This window comes from Astatotilapia calliptera, chromosome 5 (assembly GCF_964374335.1).
Source record: "Astatotilapia calliptera chromosome 5, fAstCal68.1, whole genome shotgun sequence".
Taxonomy (NCBI): Eukaryota; Metazoa; Chordata; class Actinopteri; order Cichliformes; family Cichlidae; genus Astatotilapia; species Astatotilapia calliptera.
Window position 1 is genome coordinate 17,959,121 of NC_137426.1, and position 19,731 is coordinate 17,978,851.

Sequence of the window (19,731 nt, forward strand, 5' to 3'; positions counted from 1 at the left end):
TTATCTTTTTATTTTTTCTGTCTACAAACCCACCCGCTAGTAATTTATGCATAAATTCCAACTCACATACATCCTTGTAGTGTACTGCTTTGTATTGAGTCAGTCACTTTTACCACTATCCCTAATATTAGTACTGTTCGTATATCTTTATTTATAGATTGTTTTGTCACTGCCAGGATCATTGACCCAAGCCCTTTCAGGTTATCCTTAGTTTCTTTTGTTTGAGATTCCATAAGTGAACCACACCAACCCAAAGTTCATTTTCTGTGCTTTAGAAACTTCTTCCAGGATATTGTCTTGGCAGTTTGTCCAATAATTAAATAGAAGAGCAATTTTGTAAATGACGAAATTAAGGCGTGTGCCCATTTATTTGTGGCTAAATATGGGAGTGGAAATGAGGCTTAAACGACTGAGAACAATGACTGAGATTTATAAAAGAGGGCCTTTTAAATATAGCACTTTTTAGCCTTTGAGCACATTTATTTGTGACTCTAAATATAAATTATTTTAACTCAAAAAGATGATTATTTAGAAATAAATAGTAATTTCTTCAATAAAGCAGACAAAAGTAAGACAAAACACTTCTGGAAGAACCTTCACAGACATAAGACAAAACACAAAACTAAAACATTTTTAATGGCCTCTTGAAGACTTCTCATCAAATAGCATGATTCCTTTAGCGGAGCCTTTTCCTGTTTAGCCTGAAATCCTATGTGTGTGGCTAAGCATATGGATGCTCTCCATGTACGCACCACAACAATTAGCAAAAGAGATTCAGTTTTTCCTGGATAAGCAGACCCAAAATGGTTCAGATCACAAACAATCAATGAGTAAATGCAACACTGTTGCATTTACTGAAATTGCTGTTATAGACTTTGCCACGTTAGCTGTTTTTCGGGGAGTTTCACATACTGATGCTATGAATACTGACTATGGCCAACGTGCATTAACATACATTAAAAACTAAGCAATTAAATCCAAATTTTGGTTTGTGTGTCTGAGTATGTGGAGGCTAGCTATGCATACATGCACTGAAGAGCTTGCCAAATGCTCTGTGAGTACTGCTAAAATACCACCCAAATGCAAAATGTGCAACGTGTTTCAACGTAAATAATGAGAAAACAAAACTTTTTGTTATTGCTTCATTTTTCATACATAACAATTAAAAACAAAACAAAACAAAAAACAAACCAGAAATTGTTCAGTAAAGACAGTATAGATGTAGATTGTGCAGTGGTAAAGTCTAGACATAAAAGATCTTCGGGGATCGAGGTTACTTAGCAACGCAGTATCTGAGCAGTTAGGAACTCCCCGCTTTGACTTGAAATCAATGAACACGCTGTAATTACAGAATCAATTGTAGGTGCATTCAGGTCGAAAAACTGTGCATCACACGGGCAGACAGCAAGACACACTGAGGTTTATGTTGGAAACTCGTTCATCGCCTCCACACAAAGAATAAGACTTCCGTAGACATGACACAGCTGGGACAGACGAGTGTGAATCATTCTGCCCGCAGTAATTTAAAGTCTGTCTTACTCCACATGATCTTCAGCATTTGGCCCTGGTCATTGTGTGAGCATGTGCAGGCCAGCCCATCATAAAACTAATGCTACACCCTTCATTTCCTGTTGGTTTTTTGCTTGTTTTACACCAGTAGGAGCTACCGTCTTGCTTAATAAGTCCCAGTCTTCAGCCAGGATACTGGTGTCTCTGTCAGTGTGGTTTGTGGTGTGTGAGCATGTCTACAGTATAGGCAAATCTACTGTACCGCCCTGCGGGTGATGGTTGTGGTCAAACGCCTCTGCTCTTTTTCCACTGATCAGAGCTTTCAGTAAACAATGTTCATTCTTTCCAAATGCACTCTGAAGCTTTTCTGTCTTACAGAAACGACGCTAACTGATGCATAAATGTGGTAAATCAGGGCTAAAACTGTAAGTTTGCTCTTGCCCTTTCACAAGGATTCAAAGTGGTGGTAATTTTCCAAGGACTTAATTGTGTTAAGTGGCTGTAATTTAAGAGGAGAATCATTTGTGTCACGTGGAGCGTTGTGCCTTGTGCTCCTTTGTGTGCCCTTGCAACAGCAGTAAAACTACAAAGTTTGGTGATTTTGTGAAGATGGTGTAGGTTTGGCTTCATGGCATTACTGTAGGAAAAGTTAGTTAATGGTTACAGCTGCATTGTGTTTGCCATCAAAAGCTCTTGTTGCTTACTGGTGCACTTCATGTGCGTTTACTATTTTCTGAGAGAACCAAAGTGAAATTATCTCACAAAGATCTCACAAATGTCATTTACACTGTTTATGAATTTGTGTTGTTTCTGATGAACACCATACCGCACAATGGCCTTCTACTGTCTCTCTTTATGTTTTGTTTCACTTTCAGCAACATCAGGAAAAGATGAATGACACCGAAAGCTAAAGCGCTGCTGACAGGTGTCTTGCTGGTAAGTTACAGAGTGGGTAGAAGTCAAGTTGGGGTTTTTTCGTATGCACTGTCGTCATTTACACTGTTTGTGAATTTGTGTTGTTTCTCTTTCCAGTTTGGGATTATTCCTGTTCAATTTTACTCATTAGGATAATGATGTTTTAACAATTACTCTATGTGTGTGACAATGTCTGTGTACGTGTGATGCTGACCTGACAACTTTGGTCCCGCCCCTGATGACCTGCATGTCCACATTACAGGTCCCGTTTGAATGTGAGACGAGGTTGATCTCTGAGAACTCAGCCTACGTGGCGAAGGAGAAAAGAAGATAATTTAATCAGTTATGCAATGTTGATACAATCTGATGCTTATGATTGGTTATTTGTGCTTTTAATAAATGACATTGTTTCATTGTTGAAGGTTTTTGTGCAGGAAATTCTGTCCAATGTGCTATTTCTCTCTCTCATAAAGCTACTTTCACAGCATGCACATTATTCATTATTAATCATTTGAATGAATGAGTCACGGGGCAATCAAAACAAACAATTAAACGACACTTTTCAACCTCACAGACTTTTCCTGCTGTTATTTACTTACGCAGTCACGCTGTGTTATGCAGCGTAAATAAACCGTGTGCTTGTGCAGCAAAACAATGTACATGGCTGCTCTTTGGTGTGGTCGAAAAAACAGCGAAGATCTGTCTGTGACTCATAGCTGCCGACTTCTGTCTCCACTGGTGTCTATTTCACATCTGTGGTGAGGCTTGAGGTTGTAATTTAACTGTCAACATCTATTAGGTGTGAAACTGTTTGGTGTGAAACCCCAGAGAATAGTCATCTCAAATGCAGTAACCGAGCACTGCAAAAGGATTTTCTGGTTAGTTGGCTGAACCAATATGAAACCACTGCGACAGTCAAATCCTACATCTGAAACAACGTGAGCAAAAATAACTGTACAGCCTAATACACAGGTCCTGTATAATTTTACTGTATTTTTTTTGTTTTACAAGTCTAGCCAACTGTTCATGCGTGGACACTCACTTTACTGGACAAAGGAGAAGACAGATGAGGACAATAAAATTTTATGATGTTTAAAAAACAAAGTAAATCAATGTAAAGCCAGACGTATACAAAAAAGTTGATTATTTTTCCATTTTTCCGCACCAAAACACCTCAAAAAAGTATTACTGTACGTGAAGGTTACGTAAGAAAATGTGGCCAAATCAAACAGCTTCGTTTACAAGGCCATCAGCAACATTAGATTTCAACATTAAAGAGACGTCATGTCTTGACAGCAGCTGTATGTGTTAATATTAAGGTTTAGTTTGCTATGAGGTGACACTATGAGAATCCTGGGGGTAAATTTTGACACCATCAACCTCATATGTTGTTTGACGATGCTATCACTATGGTGTGAAGCAGGTAACATTTACCAGGTTCACACAATCTTGTGTTTAGCCTGTTAGCATTCTAAAATGTTTATCAGCATAATATGACCTAGTGTCTTAAAATACTACTGATGTTTACAGTAATATTTCTAGTTTTCCAAGAGATTTAAGCTAAACTAAAGAGAAAACTTAAATTCCTCTCAGATCATTACAGCTGCGAAAAGCATCTTCTGTTGTTATTATTAATGATACTCAATAGAATATCAGTTCACTTTGATGACTGGCATCTCTTTTCTGTAGCATCACATATTTATTAAATCCAGCATGATACCTGCTCCACTTTGATGTCATATTCCCCAAGGACCTTCTTTCCTCGAAACACTTTGCCCCTGCAAAAGAAGAGAAGTGTTTTAGTTTGCTATTGCACACACCAAACCTCTCAGTTGTCTATGCTGCCCTCTACTGGACAATATAGCTGCTGTGGCACAAATGGGAGACAGAAAATGGAGGCCTTTGTTTGTGCACTTCTAATGGCCAAACTTTCTCATATTTGTATGATGAAGCATATTTTAATGAGCCTTTGTGAACATATTACAAAAGATACAGTAGATAAGAAGGCCGTGCTGAAACTGCAGTTGGTCTCATCACACATGGTGGTGACGTTAAGTTTTGATCCAAGCTGTAAAACATTTTGCAGTTTGAATGATAAATGCTTCCAATAAGTGTGTTGTTCGATGTTTACGTACTAATATCTCGGCCGCCAATCGCTCAAGAGTGACGTAGAAATAGATTGCAAGTAAACACAAACAGGGAGACAGATGGAGAGCAGGCAGGAAAAGACAGACAGGCACAGAGAATGAGAAGAGCAATAGAGGCACACAGACCGTCAGCCAAAACACAAGCAGGATGTTTTTATTATACACAGGCATCACAAATGGATCGCAGAGTGTTTACTGCACATCCATCATCAAACCGTACACTGACTCTTAAAAAAAAAAAGCAATAACCAAGAACATGAATCAAAAACAGCAGACATGTTTTGGAAGTCGCATCTGATAGCTTTTCTTTATGAGTCTTCACCAAATTTATTATGAAATACTTTGTGAGATGTCTTTTCAGGAAACTCCAGGAGACGAGATGCGTCTAAAAAGATGGAGAAGTGAGTTCTCCAAACACATTTGGATCCCGGGTAAAGCGACTCCCTCTCTAATCTCACTCCTAATTGAACCTCCTTCAATTATTCATTCAAACAGCCATCCTCGGCAAATATTATGCCAGCTCATGTACCACAATTTATCATGACATCAGATTGCACACACACACATGGTTCCTCTCTGTGCTGTCAATTAAAAATATTTGCAGGGTTTTTTTCCACATAACCTCACAGGGACCTCGTGTAATGCGGCACGCAGGCATCTGGCTCGTTAGTGTGGTTCATTAGGATTAGACCATCTGTGAGAGAAACACTTTGAGGATATGATGCCTTAACTTCTGACAATCAATAACCACACCAACAAAATTGGTGACCTTATAACTGCAGCAATATATCTTTATTAGCCCTACTAGAAAGTGATCGTTTTAGTGTGTGTGTGTGTGTGTGTGTGTGTGTGTGTGTGTGTGTGTGTCTCAGCACAGGCAGCTGATTAAACACACTGCACTGGTGACACCCATGAATTCACCACTGAAGCCTTTACTGCATCGTGAAAAATGACCACCCCATGCCACGCATCATACTTATGAATGAAAAATGTCATCACCTCCCACAGCATTGACTCAACAAGTTACACCACAGTGCCTCCAAACAGAGTATTGAGAGTCAAACATAGCTGGTGCCTCTGCTGCTGAATGGGTTTAGGAGCAAATGAGGGTTCAGTATGTGTTCAGTATCTGGTGCATGAAGCAAACAATACACAGAGATATGCAATACCAGGGCAACACACTAATGGACAATTATAGAGCTCTACTGAAAGACAGCTGATGGAGCCTCTTTGTTTAATTCCATTAAAAAGAATAATGCTGCTGTCACATAGCAAAATGCAGGACATGCACATAAATATCCTCAACTGAGCTGTAAGTGAATTTCTGGGAATGAACTTTTACTGGATAGGAACAAAGATGACCTGTACATTCAATGTGTGTGTGATGACAAAATGTTGTTGTATCAGATGTCCACAAAGCTGTATTACTGCGATTTATTCTCAGTAAAAATTGACCACTGACACTGTCACACTTCAGTAGCAAAAGTAAATGCAAACAGGCGACTTTTTACATATCCAGCACACAAGCAGCGACCTTAGCCTGCATCTAGTTATGTGTTCGTGCAACTCGATATATCCTGTATTCACTTGGGCTTTTTGCCACTACTTAAAGGAAATGTCTAATTATTTAGCAGCTAAATCCTCCACAGTGTAATTCAATGGGTAAACTATGTTATAACTACATCTGTACTACATCTTTGCTGCTTGCTATGGCTGAAAATTAGTTTTGCAGGCTAGTAAATATATCTATAACATAGCTTTAAATATTGCACAGTGCAAATGCTTAGCTGGAACATACAGTTCAATGGTTTGCATTATCTGAAGCTAAAACTACTTGGTTCTCAAATAATGCAACAATCATGCATGTTACACAGCTTAGAGTAGCTTAAAACCACGTTGAAAAGAGGTAAGGTTTTTGCCTTACCTAGTGGAAAAAAGGCAGTTTCACTTGCAAGTCAAAGTAAACCACTGTAGGTCAGTAGGAGGAAGTTACCCTTTACACACGACCCAGTTTCCAGCAAACCCAGAATAGTATACAATAAGATAGAAGGTATAAAGGTAGAAACAATGCTTTGCCAGCACAGACTTACAGTGGCTTGCAAAAGTATTCGGCCCCCTTGAACTTTTCCACATTTTGTCACATTACAGCCACAAACATGAATCAATTTTATTCGAATTCCACGTGAAAGACCAATACAAAGTGGTGTACACGTGAGAAGTGGAACGAAAATCATACATGATTCCAAACATTTTTTACAAATAAATAACTGAAAAGTGGGGTGTGTGTAATTATTCAAGAAGTATGGAACAACTGTAAACCTAGCAAGACAAGGCCGTCCATACTTCTTTCATTTCTGAATGATCCCTTGAACAGTGCTCCGTGGGATGTTCAAGGCTTGGGAAATCTTTTTGTAGCCTAAGCCTGCTTTAAATTTCTCAATAACTTTATCCCTGACCTGTCTGGTGTCTAAATCCAATCGAGAATCTTTGGCAAGATCTGAAAACTGCTGTTCACAAACGCTGTCCATCTAATCTGACTGAGCTGGAGCTGTTTTGCAAAGAAGAATGGGCAAGAATTTCAGTCTCTAGATGTGCAAAGCTGGCAGAGACATACCCTAAAAGACTGGCAGCTGTAATTGCAGCAAAAGGTGGTTCTACAAAGTATTCAGGGGGGCTAAATAATAATAATAATAATAATAATAATAATAATAATAATAATAATAATAATAATAATAATAAATTTTATTTATGAGCATCTTTCAAGTCACCCAAGGTCACTTAGTAAAACAATGGCAGAATAAGAACAATAAAACAAAAGCACAAGATAAAATTAACAAACAGTGGATTCACAGTGAATATGCAGATTTGAACAGATGAGTTTTGAGTTGGGATTTAAACTGGGGGAGAGAACCAATGTTTCTTATTTCTGGGGGCAGAGAGTTCCACTCCACAGCCTGGGAGCAGAGCAGCTGAAAGCTCTGCTTCCCATGGTGGTGAGGCGGAAGGAAGGTACAGCAAGCTGGATAGAAGAAGAAGATCGAAGTGAACGGGCAGAACAGGTAGTGGTTAACAGGTCAGAAAGGTAAGGAGGAGCCAGGTTATGAATGGCCTTGAAGGTGAGCAGAAGAAGTTTGAAAATTATCCGGAATTTCACAGGGAGCCAGTGAAGTTCCTGAAGAACAGGGGTGATGTGCTGGTAGGAGGGGGTTCTGGTGATAATGCGAGCAGCAGAGTTCTGAACCAGTTGGAGCTTATGGAGGGATTTTTGGGGGAGACCATGCAGAAGAGAATTGCAGTAGTCAATACAGGTAACAAGACTATGGACAAAAATGGACGTAGACTGGGTGGAAAGAGAAGGAAGCAATCTGTTAATGTTACGTAGATGGAAGTAGGCAGAACGGGTGAGCTTATTGATGTGAGATTTATAGGAAAGTGAACTGTCTAGGATGACACCAAGGCTCTTAACCTGAGGAGAAGGGAAAACTGTGGAGTTATCGATGGTGAGTGAGAAATGGTTTGCCTTCATAAGGTTGGATTTGGTGCCAATAAGGAGGCTCTCAGTTTTATCCTCACTGAGCTTTAGAAAATTAGAGGTAAACCAGGATTTTGACTCGGATAGACATTCTGACAGGGAGGAAGGTGGGAGGGAGGAATCAGGTTTGCAAGAGAGATATAACTGGGTGTCATCAGCAAAACAGTGAAACTGAAGATCAAATTTGTGGAAAATGGTACCTAGAGGGAGGATGTATATTATGAAGAGAAGAGGGCCTAAAACTGAGCCTTGAGGTACACCAGAGGTGACAAGGAATAGACGAGAGCGGAATGATCTTAGTTGAATAAAATGGGAACGGTCGAGGAGATATGATTGAAACCAGGCGAGGGGTGTGTCAGAGATGCCAAGAGAAGAAAGTCTGCTTAGAAGTACAAAGTGAGAGATGATGTCGAAGGCTGAACTCAGATCTAAAAGGAAGAGAATGGTGAGAAGACCAGAGTCAGCTCCGATTAGAAGATCGTTAGTGACTTTAAGTAAAGCAGTTTCTGTACTGTGACATGAGCGAAAACCAGATTGAAATCTCTCGTAGATGTTATTATTAACCAGGTGTAACTGAAGTTGAGCTGCAACCACTTTTTCGAGTATCTTAGAAATGAGGGGTAAATTGGAAATCGGACGGAGGTTGTTAAAGTTGTTAGGATCTAAAGAAGGTTTTTTCAGTATAGGAGTGACTAGAGCAGTCTTGAATAAGGAGGGAACGATACCGGTGGTGAGAGAAAAGTGAATGATAGCAGAGATGAGTGGGAGTAAAGAAGAGAGGCAGGATTTCACAAGCCCTGTGGGCATGGGGTCAAGATGACATGTGGCAGGCTTTGATTTACATATGAACTCGGAAATATCGGATAAATCAGGAAGATGAAAAGTGGAAAACGGCTCAAAAAGGAGAAAGGGTTCTGGAGAGGGCGCAGACACAACATTTGATCTGAGTTGCTGGTGGATGTTATTGATTTTCGTAGTCCAGAACACCATCAAGGAGTTACAGGTTTCAGAGGAATAGAAGTGTGGTGGTAAAGTGTTGGGGGGTTGAATTAGTTTGTTGAGAACTGAAAACAGAGTCCTTGCATTACCCTCATAAGAACCGATAATACCAGAGTAGAAGCTTTGTTTTGCCTTGCTGATGGAGTCTTTATACTGAAGTACGTGGTATTTATAGATTTCTGAATCAACAGTTAAACCAGATTTCTTATATTTACGCTCTAGCTGCCGAGCTTTGGCCTTCAGAGCTCGGAGGTCAGGGGTAAACCAGGGAACAGAGCGAGCGAAGGAAACAGAGTGGGCTTTTACAGGAGCCAGAGGATCAAGGACAGTGCGTAGACAATTATTATAAATTAACAACAAATCATCAGGAGTAGAATAGAAGTCTGGAATCTGAACATTGTCCAAACTGGTAGTGAGAATGTCCATATCAATGTTCTTGATGTTGCGGAACGAGATGAGACGGGTTGGCTTGGTAGAAGAGCAGCAGAGAGTGCGGTTAAATGAAAGGAGGAAGTGGTCAGTTATGGGGATTTCAGTAGCAGAAAGATTTGAGGGAGTAAGACCAGAACAGCAGACCAAGTCCAGGGTGTGTCCTTTAGAGTGAGTGGGATTCAGAGCCTTCGAGACAGGAGGAAAAGTCTCTGGTGAGCGCAAGGTCATTGTTGTCCATGTGAATGTTGAAATCTCCCACCAAGATCACATTTGGGGAGAGAGATGAAAGATGGGTTAGTAGATTAGCAAAGTCACTGAGGAAGACAGGGTTAGGTTTGGGGCTATACAGTAGCTATGATGGTGGGAATGGGTCCAGTCAGCTCACATGCAAGGACCTCTAGAGAACTAAAGGTATCAACATTAACTGGCAGGACTTTCAAGTGCTGGTGAAAAAAGATCGCGAGACCACCCCCACGACCTGAGCAGCGGGGTTTAGAAAAGTAAACAAACCCCAGAGGAGTAGATTCATTTAGCTGAGAAAAGTCATCAGGTTGTTGCCAGGTTTCAGTTAAGCAGAAATAGTCAAACTTACAGTCAGATAGGAGGTCTTGGATGAGAGGTCCCTTTACTTGTCAATGAACGAATGTTTAGAAGACCGAAGTTGAGTGGAGTATTTTCTTTTTTGCTAATCGCGGTGGGTGCCCTGGGCAGGTGGGCTAGAGATCGATGGTTGACAGCCCGATCAGGGTTCCTGCGAGGGTGGCGAGCAGCAGACCAGAATAATTTAGTTCCATTGGAGTTATTGAAAATCCTGAGGGACCCGCGATGGATGTATCTCCGGCGAGGCTGGAAAGTGATGCCCGGGTGGTAGCGGAGCTCCGCCAGCGACAGGAGCGATAGCTGCCCGCGATGGCACAGGAGCTCAGCGGCACCCCACTTTTCAGTTATTTATTTGTAAAAATGTTTGGAATCATGCATGATTTTCGTTCCACTTCTCACATGTACACCACTTTGTATTGGTCTTTCACGTGGAATTCCAATAAAATTGATTCATGTTTGTGGCTGTAATGCGACAAAATGTGGAAAAGTTCAAGGGGGCCGAATACTTTTGCAAGCCACTGTATGCACCCTCAGGCAAAGACTGTTATACTGAAAGCTTTCTCTCTGTTACATCCATTCAAGCCTCTGTTTCCTTCAGCATAATGAGCACTCTCAGGGGGCAGATAGTGTGACTAGTTCTTTTAGGCTAAAGGATGCCATACATCCCAAGGCTGCCAAAAACAAATCATCTCTGACAGGTTATTCCTAAGTTTTCATGTATTTATTACATAGCATCCACTAATGTCTTAAAAAATAAACATATAGTTGAGCAGAGTTTAATAGTGTTGCCCAGAGACACACACCCACTGCTGCTTTGTTATTCTAGAGAAAACCAAAAAGTGTGTTCAATCCATCAGCAGTGACGGACTACACGGCATTAAAGTGCACTGCAGCAGAGATCAACATTATGAGGAAATATGTACAGAGCAATTCCCCAAAAGTCTATTAGCTTGTGTTAAAGCAACAATTCAATGTAAATGAAATTTTACATTGAACTCCAACATCAAACTGTGTAAACAACATTTGTTGTTAATATCGATCTCTCTCTCTCTCTCTAAATATATATATATATATATATATATATATATATATATATATATATATATATATATATATATATATACATATATATATATATATATATATATATATATATATATATATATATATATATATATATATATAGATAGATAGATAGATAGATAGATATAGATATAGATATATAGATATAGATATATATATAGATCGATATATATATATATATATATCTATATATATATATATAGATATATATATATAGATAGATATATATAGATAGATATGCATTAAGACTGTGGTAGACATTATCAAAATGAGCCTAACAGACAAAAATAGAAGACCAAATTACAAAAAAATGGGTTGTTTTGTAAAATGTAAATAAAAACAGAATGCATTGATTTGCAGATTTGCAGATCTCATAAACCCATATTTTAGTCACAATGTATTAAATGTTTATGGAAAACATGAGCTCATTTTCAATTTTATGGCAGCAACATGTCTCATGGGGGAAGCAAAAGGCTTTAAAGGTAAGTGGCACTGAAAAGAAACAGTTGGAGGAACATTTAGGAACTAATTAGGTTAATTGGTAGCAGGTCAGTGACATGATTGGATATAAAAAGAGTTGTGGCAAGGCAAACGCAGGCTGTATGTGTGTCATGCTGGGGTCTGTAAACACATGCAAGCGTTACAAAGAACTTCTTAGAATGGCAGTTTCTCAGTAGTAAAGATGGGCTGTCACGTTTGGAGAATGAAGATGTTCGGACCCAGATGCAAGGACGAAAGAAAACAGCATTCCAATAACATACAGCTGTTTATTTAGGCTGATTAAATTCCAGGAGAAACAAAAACTGTATAAGGCACACAGATTAAACAGTACAACATGACAAAGAACAGAAGCAAAGTGAGGGTCTGAAGACACAAGAACCAATTGGAAAATTGGAAACATAAGGTAACCAGACACAGCTAAAACTGATCAAGAATGACAAGACAAAGGATGTAAACCCAGGAACAAGCCACAGAAGAAAACAGCTACCAAAATACAACAGGGGAATATCGAACAGCGAGATGGAGACTTAAAAAGACACGGGGGAAGAAAAATGAGGCAGCATATAATTGAAACCCAAGAAATGAGTTTACAGCTCAGAAACTAGATTGCAAAATGTGGCTCAAACTAAGGTGAGATTCAGATACTGAAGCTTTTTACTGCTACATAAAAAGCTCAAAGCACCATAAATGCAAGAATCCAAATGTGACTAGAAATAAAGCAAAACTAACAACGAAAGCCATCAACATTATCGTCATCATTAGACGCTTATGATCTCAGGCAGCACTGCGTTAAAAACCTTCGTGGTTCCATCATGGAAATCATAGCATGGGTTCATGAACACTTGCAGAAATTTGTGAACACAGTTCACTGTGTCATCCATAAATGCGGAGATTGAGGCAAAAGGAAACTATTCTTTGGTCATACAAAATGAAATGTGAAATTATGTTTGGAAACATATATGCTGCCTGCTCCAGTCTAAAGAACAGAGAGACCATGCTGCTTGTTATCAGTACTCAGTTCAAAAGCCTACATCTGTTCCAGCATGCATCAGAGCCTATAGAATTAGCAGCTTGCACATCTGGAAAGGCACCATCATGCCTTTTTCAGGGAAGACCTTTTATATTATAGCACGAAAATGCTAAACTGTTTACTACATCTATCACAACAGCAGGGCTTCGCAGAAGACTCCAGGTGGCCTCACCAATTGAAAACATTTGAAGAATACAATGTCCCAAAATTGCTGAGCAGCTAAAATCCTACGTCGGGCAGAAATGGGACAACATTCCTCTCCCAAAGGTCCAGCAGCTGGTTTCCTCAGTTCCCAGACATTTACTGCTGTTAAAAATTGAATGGATGCGACACATTTGGCACATTTTGTTAGTTTAAACATTTGATATGTTTTCTATATCACAGATAAAATATGAATTTATGAGATCTGCAAATCATTGCATTCTGTTCTTATTTACATTTTACACAGCATCTCCAAATTTGGGGAATTGTCTTTGTAAAAGTAAATGTAAGCTTCAACTCATGAACATCGGCCAAATGCACCTGAAGTAAGTTTCTAATGGATTGAGTTGATAAGAGTTAGGGATAAAAGAAATGTCTGCATGGTTACATAATAGTCAAATGGCTTCAATTTAGTAAAAAGAGAAGCGATACACAGTAGCAATTACTAATGGTTCTGTGTTAAGTGGATGTGTTACTGAAATTGTGAATTTCTGGAACAGATGCAGATATTGCTATGATGTTTTTAACTGTAGAAATTACTCTGTGGGAACCTCATATTCAGCTCAGCACACCATTTGTCACATTTGTCTGTAAAGTTTAGCAATGCAGTCCATTATAAAATGTTACTATCTCAAATGACATAGATGGTTTAGATGCATATTTTGTGAACTACAGCAACAGCAGGCCAAATTATCGAGGACTTCTTACTGGTCTAAATGTAACGGTTGAGCTCATTTTTCTACGATCATTTAATATGATTCCACTTTTGCTATTGATTGGTGGAGTCCATGAGTCTGCGGCAGCCTGTGGAAATTAAGCCTTTCAAATCAATGCATAGTAATGGCAGAGAGACAGCAATAAGGAGAGGAAAAGATGACAAAGACAGATGAGAGCAAAAGGCAAAGAAATGAGTGCCAGCAGTATTGCAGATGGGGATACAACGAGTAGATTTAAAATAAAGATAACATGTAATAGCTCTAGCATCACGCTCTGCATAATTCTGCTAAAAAGTCAGATAGTAGTAGATTTTTCAGTTCTTAAAGTTTTTACTCTGCTCCTAGGCTCCTAGGCACAGAAGAGAGAAACTTCACATCAAAAGCCACACACTTCACGTCTGGCTGCTAAACGGTCATGAAATAGACAGGACCATTTCAACAAATATCTACCCTGAAAGATGTATACATGGCCTAAAGTCCTGTATTATATAATGAAATTTACTTGGCAAGTATACTGTCAATAATCATGGTATAATGACTGTATCTGCTGCCTATTATATCCTATTACACATACATATATAAACATTATGATAGAAAGTGTTCCTTGGCACTCTATTTCTCCACTCTTTTCTCTCCTATTTTAGCTGTTGTTTACCTTTCAGAGGCATTTTTCCACCTCTCACTCAGTAGTTTTGATAATTGATTCAGTGTGTAGGTGCATCCAAAAGATGCAAGAAAACAAAAGAGTTGTGCACAAGTGATCATGCAAGGTACTTTGTGTTAATTGTGGAAATGTTATATTGCTGACATATTTGCCTACCAGTAGAGAAGACAGAGAAAAATGTAAGTTGTCAAGTTATGCAAACACTTTGAAAAGAACAAAGCTGTGATTTTAATAAATGAAAGCTGATCTACTGTAGTTTCATATGATCAAGAATGCTTTAATTTTTACAACATGACTGCTGTCCCTTCTTTTGTTGTGGCAATCTGAGCCAGTATTCGCCTTTGCCTCTACTGGATCTACACTTGAGATTGTGGAAATCAAGATTCTGGCTGCTGGGGTAGAAGGGCATTATAAGTGTCTGCTCAAGTGTAGTGAGAGACAGCTGGTGCAAACAGACAATGTAGGTGCATGAAAATGAAACACAGGGATCGGTGAACTTTGCAGGCTGTACATCAAGAATTCATTTCCAGTCTCTATGCAAACTTTCGGAAGTTATTGTGTCATATGGTGGAAAGATGAATAAATAGCATCATCTGAAATCACTGGCTAAGGTGTTTATGTTGGACTACCAAGGAAAGGTGTGAGAAAACAGAAATCCTTAACAGGATATAAGTGGAGTATGTATTTATACACTCTTGTTCAAAAAGGGATACCTGCTATTTTGTCATGTTAAACTGTAGATTTCATACAGTGGTGTTTACGACTCCTATTACAGAGCAATGCAAACTGGCTCTAACCACAATATAATGAAACCCTGGTGTATAACTGAGCATGAGGACAGTTCCTCTGAGCCAAAAAGACTGTCTTCAAAAAGACACCGCACAGGTCCTCACAGGCAGCCTCATTAAACACCAGTGAACGATAGACTGTGCTCACTATTGATGGGGAGCATTAATTATTGTTGGATGAAATAAAATCCTCAAAGGTACACTATATTTCACGTTAAAAAAAAAAACAGTCTGCTTTCCTTTAAATGCACTAAAATTCAAAACAATATATGACAAACATTGAATGAATACAGACATACAGTTTAGTGAAAAATACTTAATGGAACTCTATGAAGTACTGGGAAAACTGGGAAAAAGTACACGTCTACTTCTTCCATATGAATTAAGAGAGTAAATCACCTGATCATCAGCAAGTGTGACCACACCTATAAAAGCAGAAGTTGTGGTTGTTTGCTGGTCTGGAGCACTCAGGCGTGTGTGTTAACACAGAAAGAAGAGAAAAGAGAAAGCCTTCTCTAAAAACCTAACATGGCAACATGGCTTCGGCCTTCAAAGTTTTGGAACAATTTTCTTTCGACAGATGAGACCAAAGTGGAGATGTGTGCCCATGATACACTGCACCGTGTTTGGTGTAAACCAAACACAGCACAGTAGTGGAGGGATGATGATTTGGGATTGTTTCACAGCCACAGAACCTGAGCATCTTGCAGACATTGAGTCGACAATGACCTCCTCTGTGTATTCTAGAGTTAAATGTAAGGATGTGACAGATAAAGCTTAGTAGAAACTGAGTGATGATACAGGACAAAGATCTTAAGCACAGCAACAATTCTACAAAAAAATAAGTGAAAAAGAAAAGGAGCAAAATTTTGTGATGGCCTAATCATAGTCCAGACCTTAACCTGACTTAAATGCAGTCCCAAGACTTTAAGAGAGCTGTGCATAAACGAATATCCACAAACTCCAGTGAACTGAAGCAACATTGTAAAGTGTGATATTAGAGTCTGATCAAGTCATACAAAAAAGAATTACTTCAAGTTGTTGCTGCTAAAAGTGGCTCTGCAGGGTACAGAATCATGAAATGAACTTGGTTATACAAAAGAGTTCTTAGAGACCTGTGAAAACCTTTTTTTTTACATTACTGTATATGATATTAGGATTTATTTTTCATTTTTTACAAGTATACTTGTCTATTTGATCTTTAATTTTTCTTTGACACTGCTCACACTGATTTATTATAATCCATCAATTTAGTTTCCAAGCTTTGTCTGACCATGTTGTGACAAGCAGCTTTCTGATGACTCATGCTAGTTGAGAAGGCCACAGTAAATCACTAAGAAACTCACAGACACTGACAGATCAAGGCATGAATAGGCAAACATAATTTACTCTCCTGCCTTTCTCTCACTAAGCAGGGTATCAGTCTTTTTTACTGACACTCCGTGCTCTTGCTCAATGTTAAAATTGGTCAGGAGAGCCAGACTTTTGATAGGCTGTGCTGATGGAACAGACACAGCATAGAAACCTTTGAATCAGTGGTATTGACTTGTACATTCTTGCCTTGAGGTGTAGATGTCGCTTGAATTATTTAGCCGCAGACAAGGGGGGCTGTAACTCCTCCTGCTATCATCCTCCTTCAGTGAGCCCTACAGGAAAACAGGTATCCCAGAGACTGAAGCTCATTTGTGTGTCTAGAAACCACTGCATGTTGTGGAAAGCAGGTCATATGATAAATTATGGCTCCTCTGATTTCAATTAAATACAGAATATTGAAAGTATTAGAATTTACAGGAAAATGGTTTAAATATGTTTGCTGTTCAGGTTTTAATTTAAAATGGAGAAATAAATTTTAGATACATTTTTCTTTTGAAGTTTTTTGGGACGGCAGTGAAATAACTGTCAGTGAGTGATAACTGTTTCGCTGCTGATGGAAGCAACAACATGACGAATGTAGAGGCACACGTGAGCTTTCTGTTTGTTCCAACTCTGTGCATTAGAACTAGCTACCATTAACAGCAAATATACAACCAAAGCCAGAGTAATCAAATAGCTTCTTAGGAGTGGATTGCCTGGGCTAGCTGACCCTTAATCTGATTGCGTAGCAGCCCACTTCAAGACCAGGCTGAAGGAGACTCCACGACACTGCATGGAGAGGGCCGATGTGACGTTGATTTCTGTACATAAATTTGATAAAATATATAAGTTTGACTTGACTTGTCCAATTACTTCTGAAGTCCCAAACATTGTATAAACTAAAAATACACTTTATTCAGTTCTAATGCAAACCAACACAAAATAAATCTTATATTTCTTTTTAAAATTGTATGCACTTAAGCACAGAACATGAAAAAATACATATAACCAAATATTTATGGTCCGCTCCACGCTTGTACATTTCCTTCAGCAGTGTGATAAATGGGGCTGGAGATGTGTTTATGTCCATGCAGCAGAAGAGGACTTATCTGTGTGGTTTTGCCTGCGTGGTTGCATTACATTACTGTGACCAACACAGACCTGTGGGGCAGACTGCCCTCTCGTGTAGATGCCGAAGCATGCTTCTAAGTTTGCATGTATGACAGCACCCAAATACAGCACAGTGTGTGTCCTGATGAAAAAGGACTCATCTAGGGAGCATTTTGAAACTAACAGCCTTAGATGATTGCTTTCTTGAGGTTTCGCTTAACCCCACATGCAGATGATTTGTCGTTGGGCTGTGTGTGCCGAGTGTGGCTTTGGTTTTGTGTCTAAGTGTGTGATTATTATGGTTGGTATCCTTGTAAAGAAGGAGGGAGTGACAGCAATTTGTTTTATGTCATTCCTTTAATTTGACGAGTTTGTTTTTATTTTGTTTTGCAGCTTTCTTTGTTTTTCTCTCATAACTTCTCTTGTTTCTTGCCAACCCTCTACCAGCTTACAGTTATTCATCGGGTCTCCTGTGAGGTTTTCTTCACTCAAGTTTTGTAAAGAACAAATCTGCCATTGTTTATATTGTCAACAACTGTATTTCTTCGGGACTATTTTCAGCTACAGATTAACACATATTCAGTGTTTATTTCTTTCATATCAAGTGTTATGAAAGAAATATCAAGTATTTTGTCTAGTGTGAAATTATATCGTCAGTTATATCGTTATCACAAATTTTCAAATGTATATCATGATAGATATTTTTGGTCATATCGCCCAGCTCTAGCAGGCAGTAACCAAAGCAGAGCTACTAACAGCAGACAGGAACAGAGACACAGAGAGGGAAACAGAGGATGCACTTAGAGGGCGTAAGGGCAAAGATGAGGGAAAAAACTACAAAACCAAACACAACATTAAAACCAAAACAATAACAAAACCCCCAAAGCATTACAGCCATAGTGTGACCAATACAGCCAGTCGGGTCTGTTTCCGCTCACATTGAATGCTGTGGTATTTGTACTTCACTAATTAGTGGGATGACAAAGCCAGACAATTATCACAAATATGTGGCAAGACTGCTTCTCCGGGTAGAAGCACACTAACCTCCTCATTACTGCAAATTGGTGGCTGAGTCAGAAAAGCCTCTATGGCTGTGGTAAAACTCTGACTGTTTGAGACTGTTGTATTTATGTTTTCCAATGGACACCAGAGTAAAACTAAACAAAAATAAAAACATATTTAACTTAATAAGTTGTTAGTAAAGCAAAGTTGAATAGGGCAACAGCTAATTGTAGATGAATATATTTCCAGCAATACCAAAGTCAAAAACTCCCAGTTACACACCCGAAGAGTGGCACACATTGCTCTAATTGCCCTGATTTATTCTAGAATGCTTTCTAAAGTCTCTCTCTATACTGCACTGTTCCAAAAAATAGTAATGTCAAATGATTTTACTGTGTATTTTACAGATGTGTACTGTTTTTCTAGAATATCATTACATTTACATAAGTAGACTGTGATCTGACACGTCAAATGTAAAATAACGTAACGTCACTGTAAATGTAATAAAACACAATTTACTTATTTGTTAAATATATTTTGTTGTACATATGCATATTTAGATCGTAAAAAGACATCCAGAAATGTCTCCCATCATGCCTTGGGACATGTGCTGCTGTTTAGATGTTCTTGTTTTATTGTTTATGGTTACGTTACTTTTAACTGTTATCTTGAATGTTGTGCAGCGTCACTGACAGTTGTTGTTTTGTAGAGAGAGTGCTGTACCATGAGTGACTTCTGTTGTGCTGTTGTTGAACCTTGAGGCACATTGTAACACCACAAGTGTTTTATTAAGGAGCTCCCCTACCAGCTTGGGGTTAAATAACAAGCTCAATCTTTCTCTGTGCGCTTCTTTGTTAAGATTTCTCTGCATGCCATAATGTAAAACATTGCACGGGCACGCTGTGCTAATTATATATTTTTGAAAAAGAAATGTAGAGGTAGGAGTTGCAATAAATATAAATAACATGACGCAAAGCATCGGCCAATGAATGTGAACTAACAACAAGGTCGCGGGTATGGCTGCGATCGTAGGAAAAACCCTAATATGAAGGTATTTTACTGTGCATTTTACAGTAATGTTCTGTTCTTCTAGAATATCATTAAAGTTACGTAAATAGACTTTGACTTCACATTTTAAATGTAAATTAA

At 38.8% G+C, this 19,731-nt stretch overlaps 1 protein-coding gene across 1 annotated transcript in view; it reads right to left on the minus strand.

The window, feature by feature from the left end:
* The window catches only part of syn2b (synapsin IIb), a 99,142-nt gene that overhangs the window by 27,361 nt on the left and 52,050 nt on the right, over positions 1 to 19,731 (minus strand). The window contains exons 2-3 of the mRNA XM_026167705.2: positions 4,145 to 4,202; positions 2,639 to 2,730 (exon numbers count right to left, since the gene is read on the minus strand). Of these exons, the coding sequence (XP_026023490.2) occupies positions 2,639 to 2,730; positions 4,145 to 4,202 (150 nt within the window). The remainder of the gene's footprint in view (positions 1 to 2,638; positions 2,731 to 4,144; positions 4,203 to 19,731) is intronic.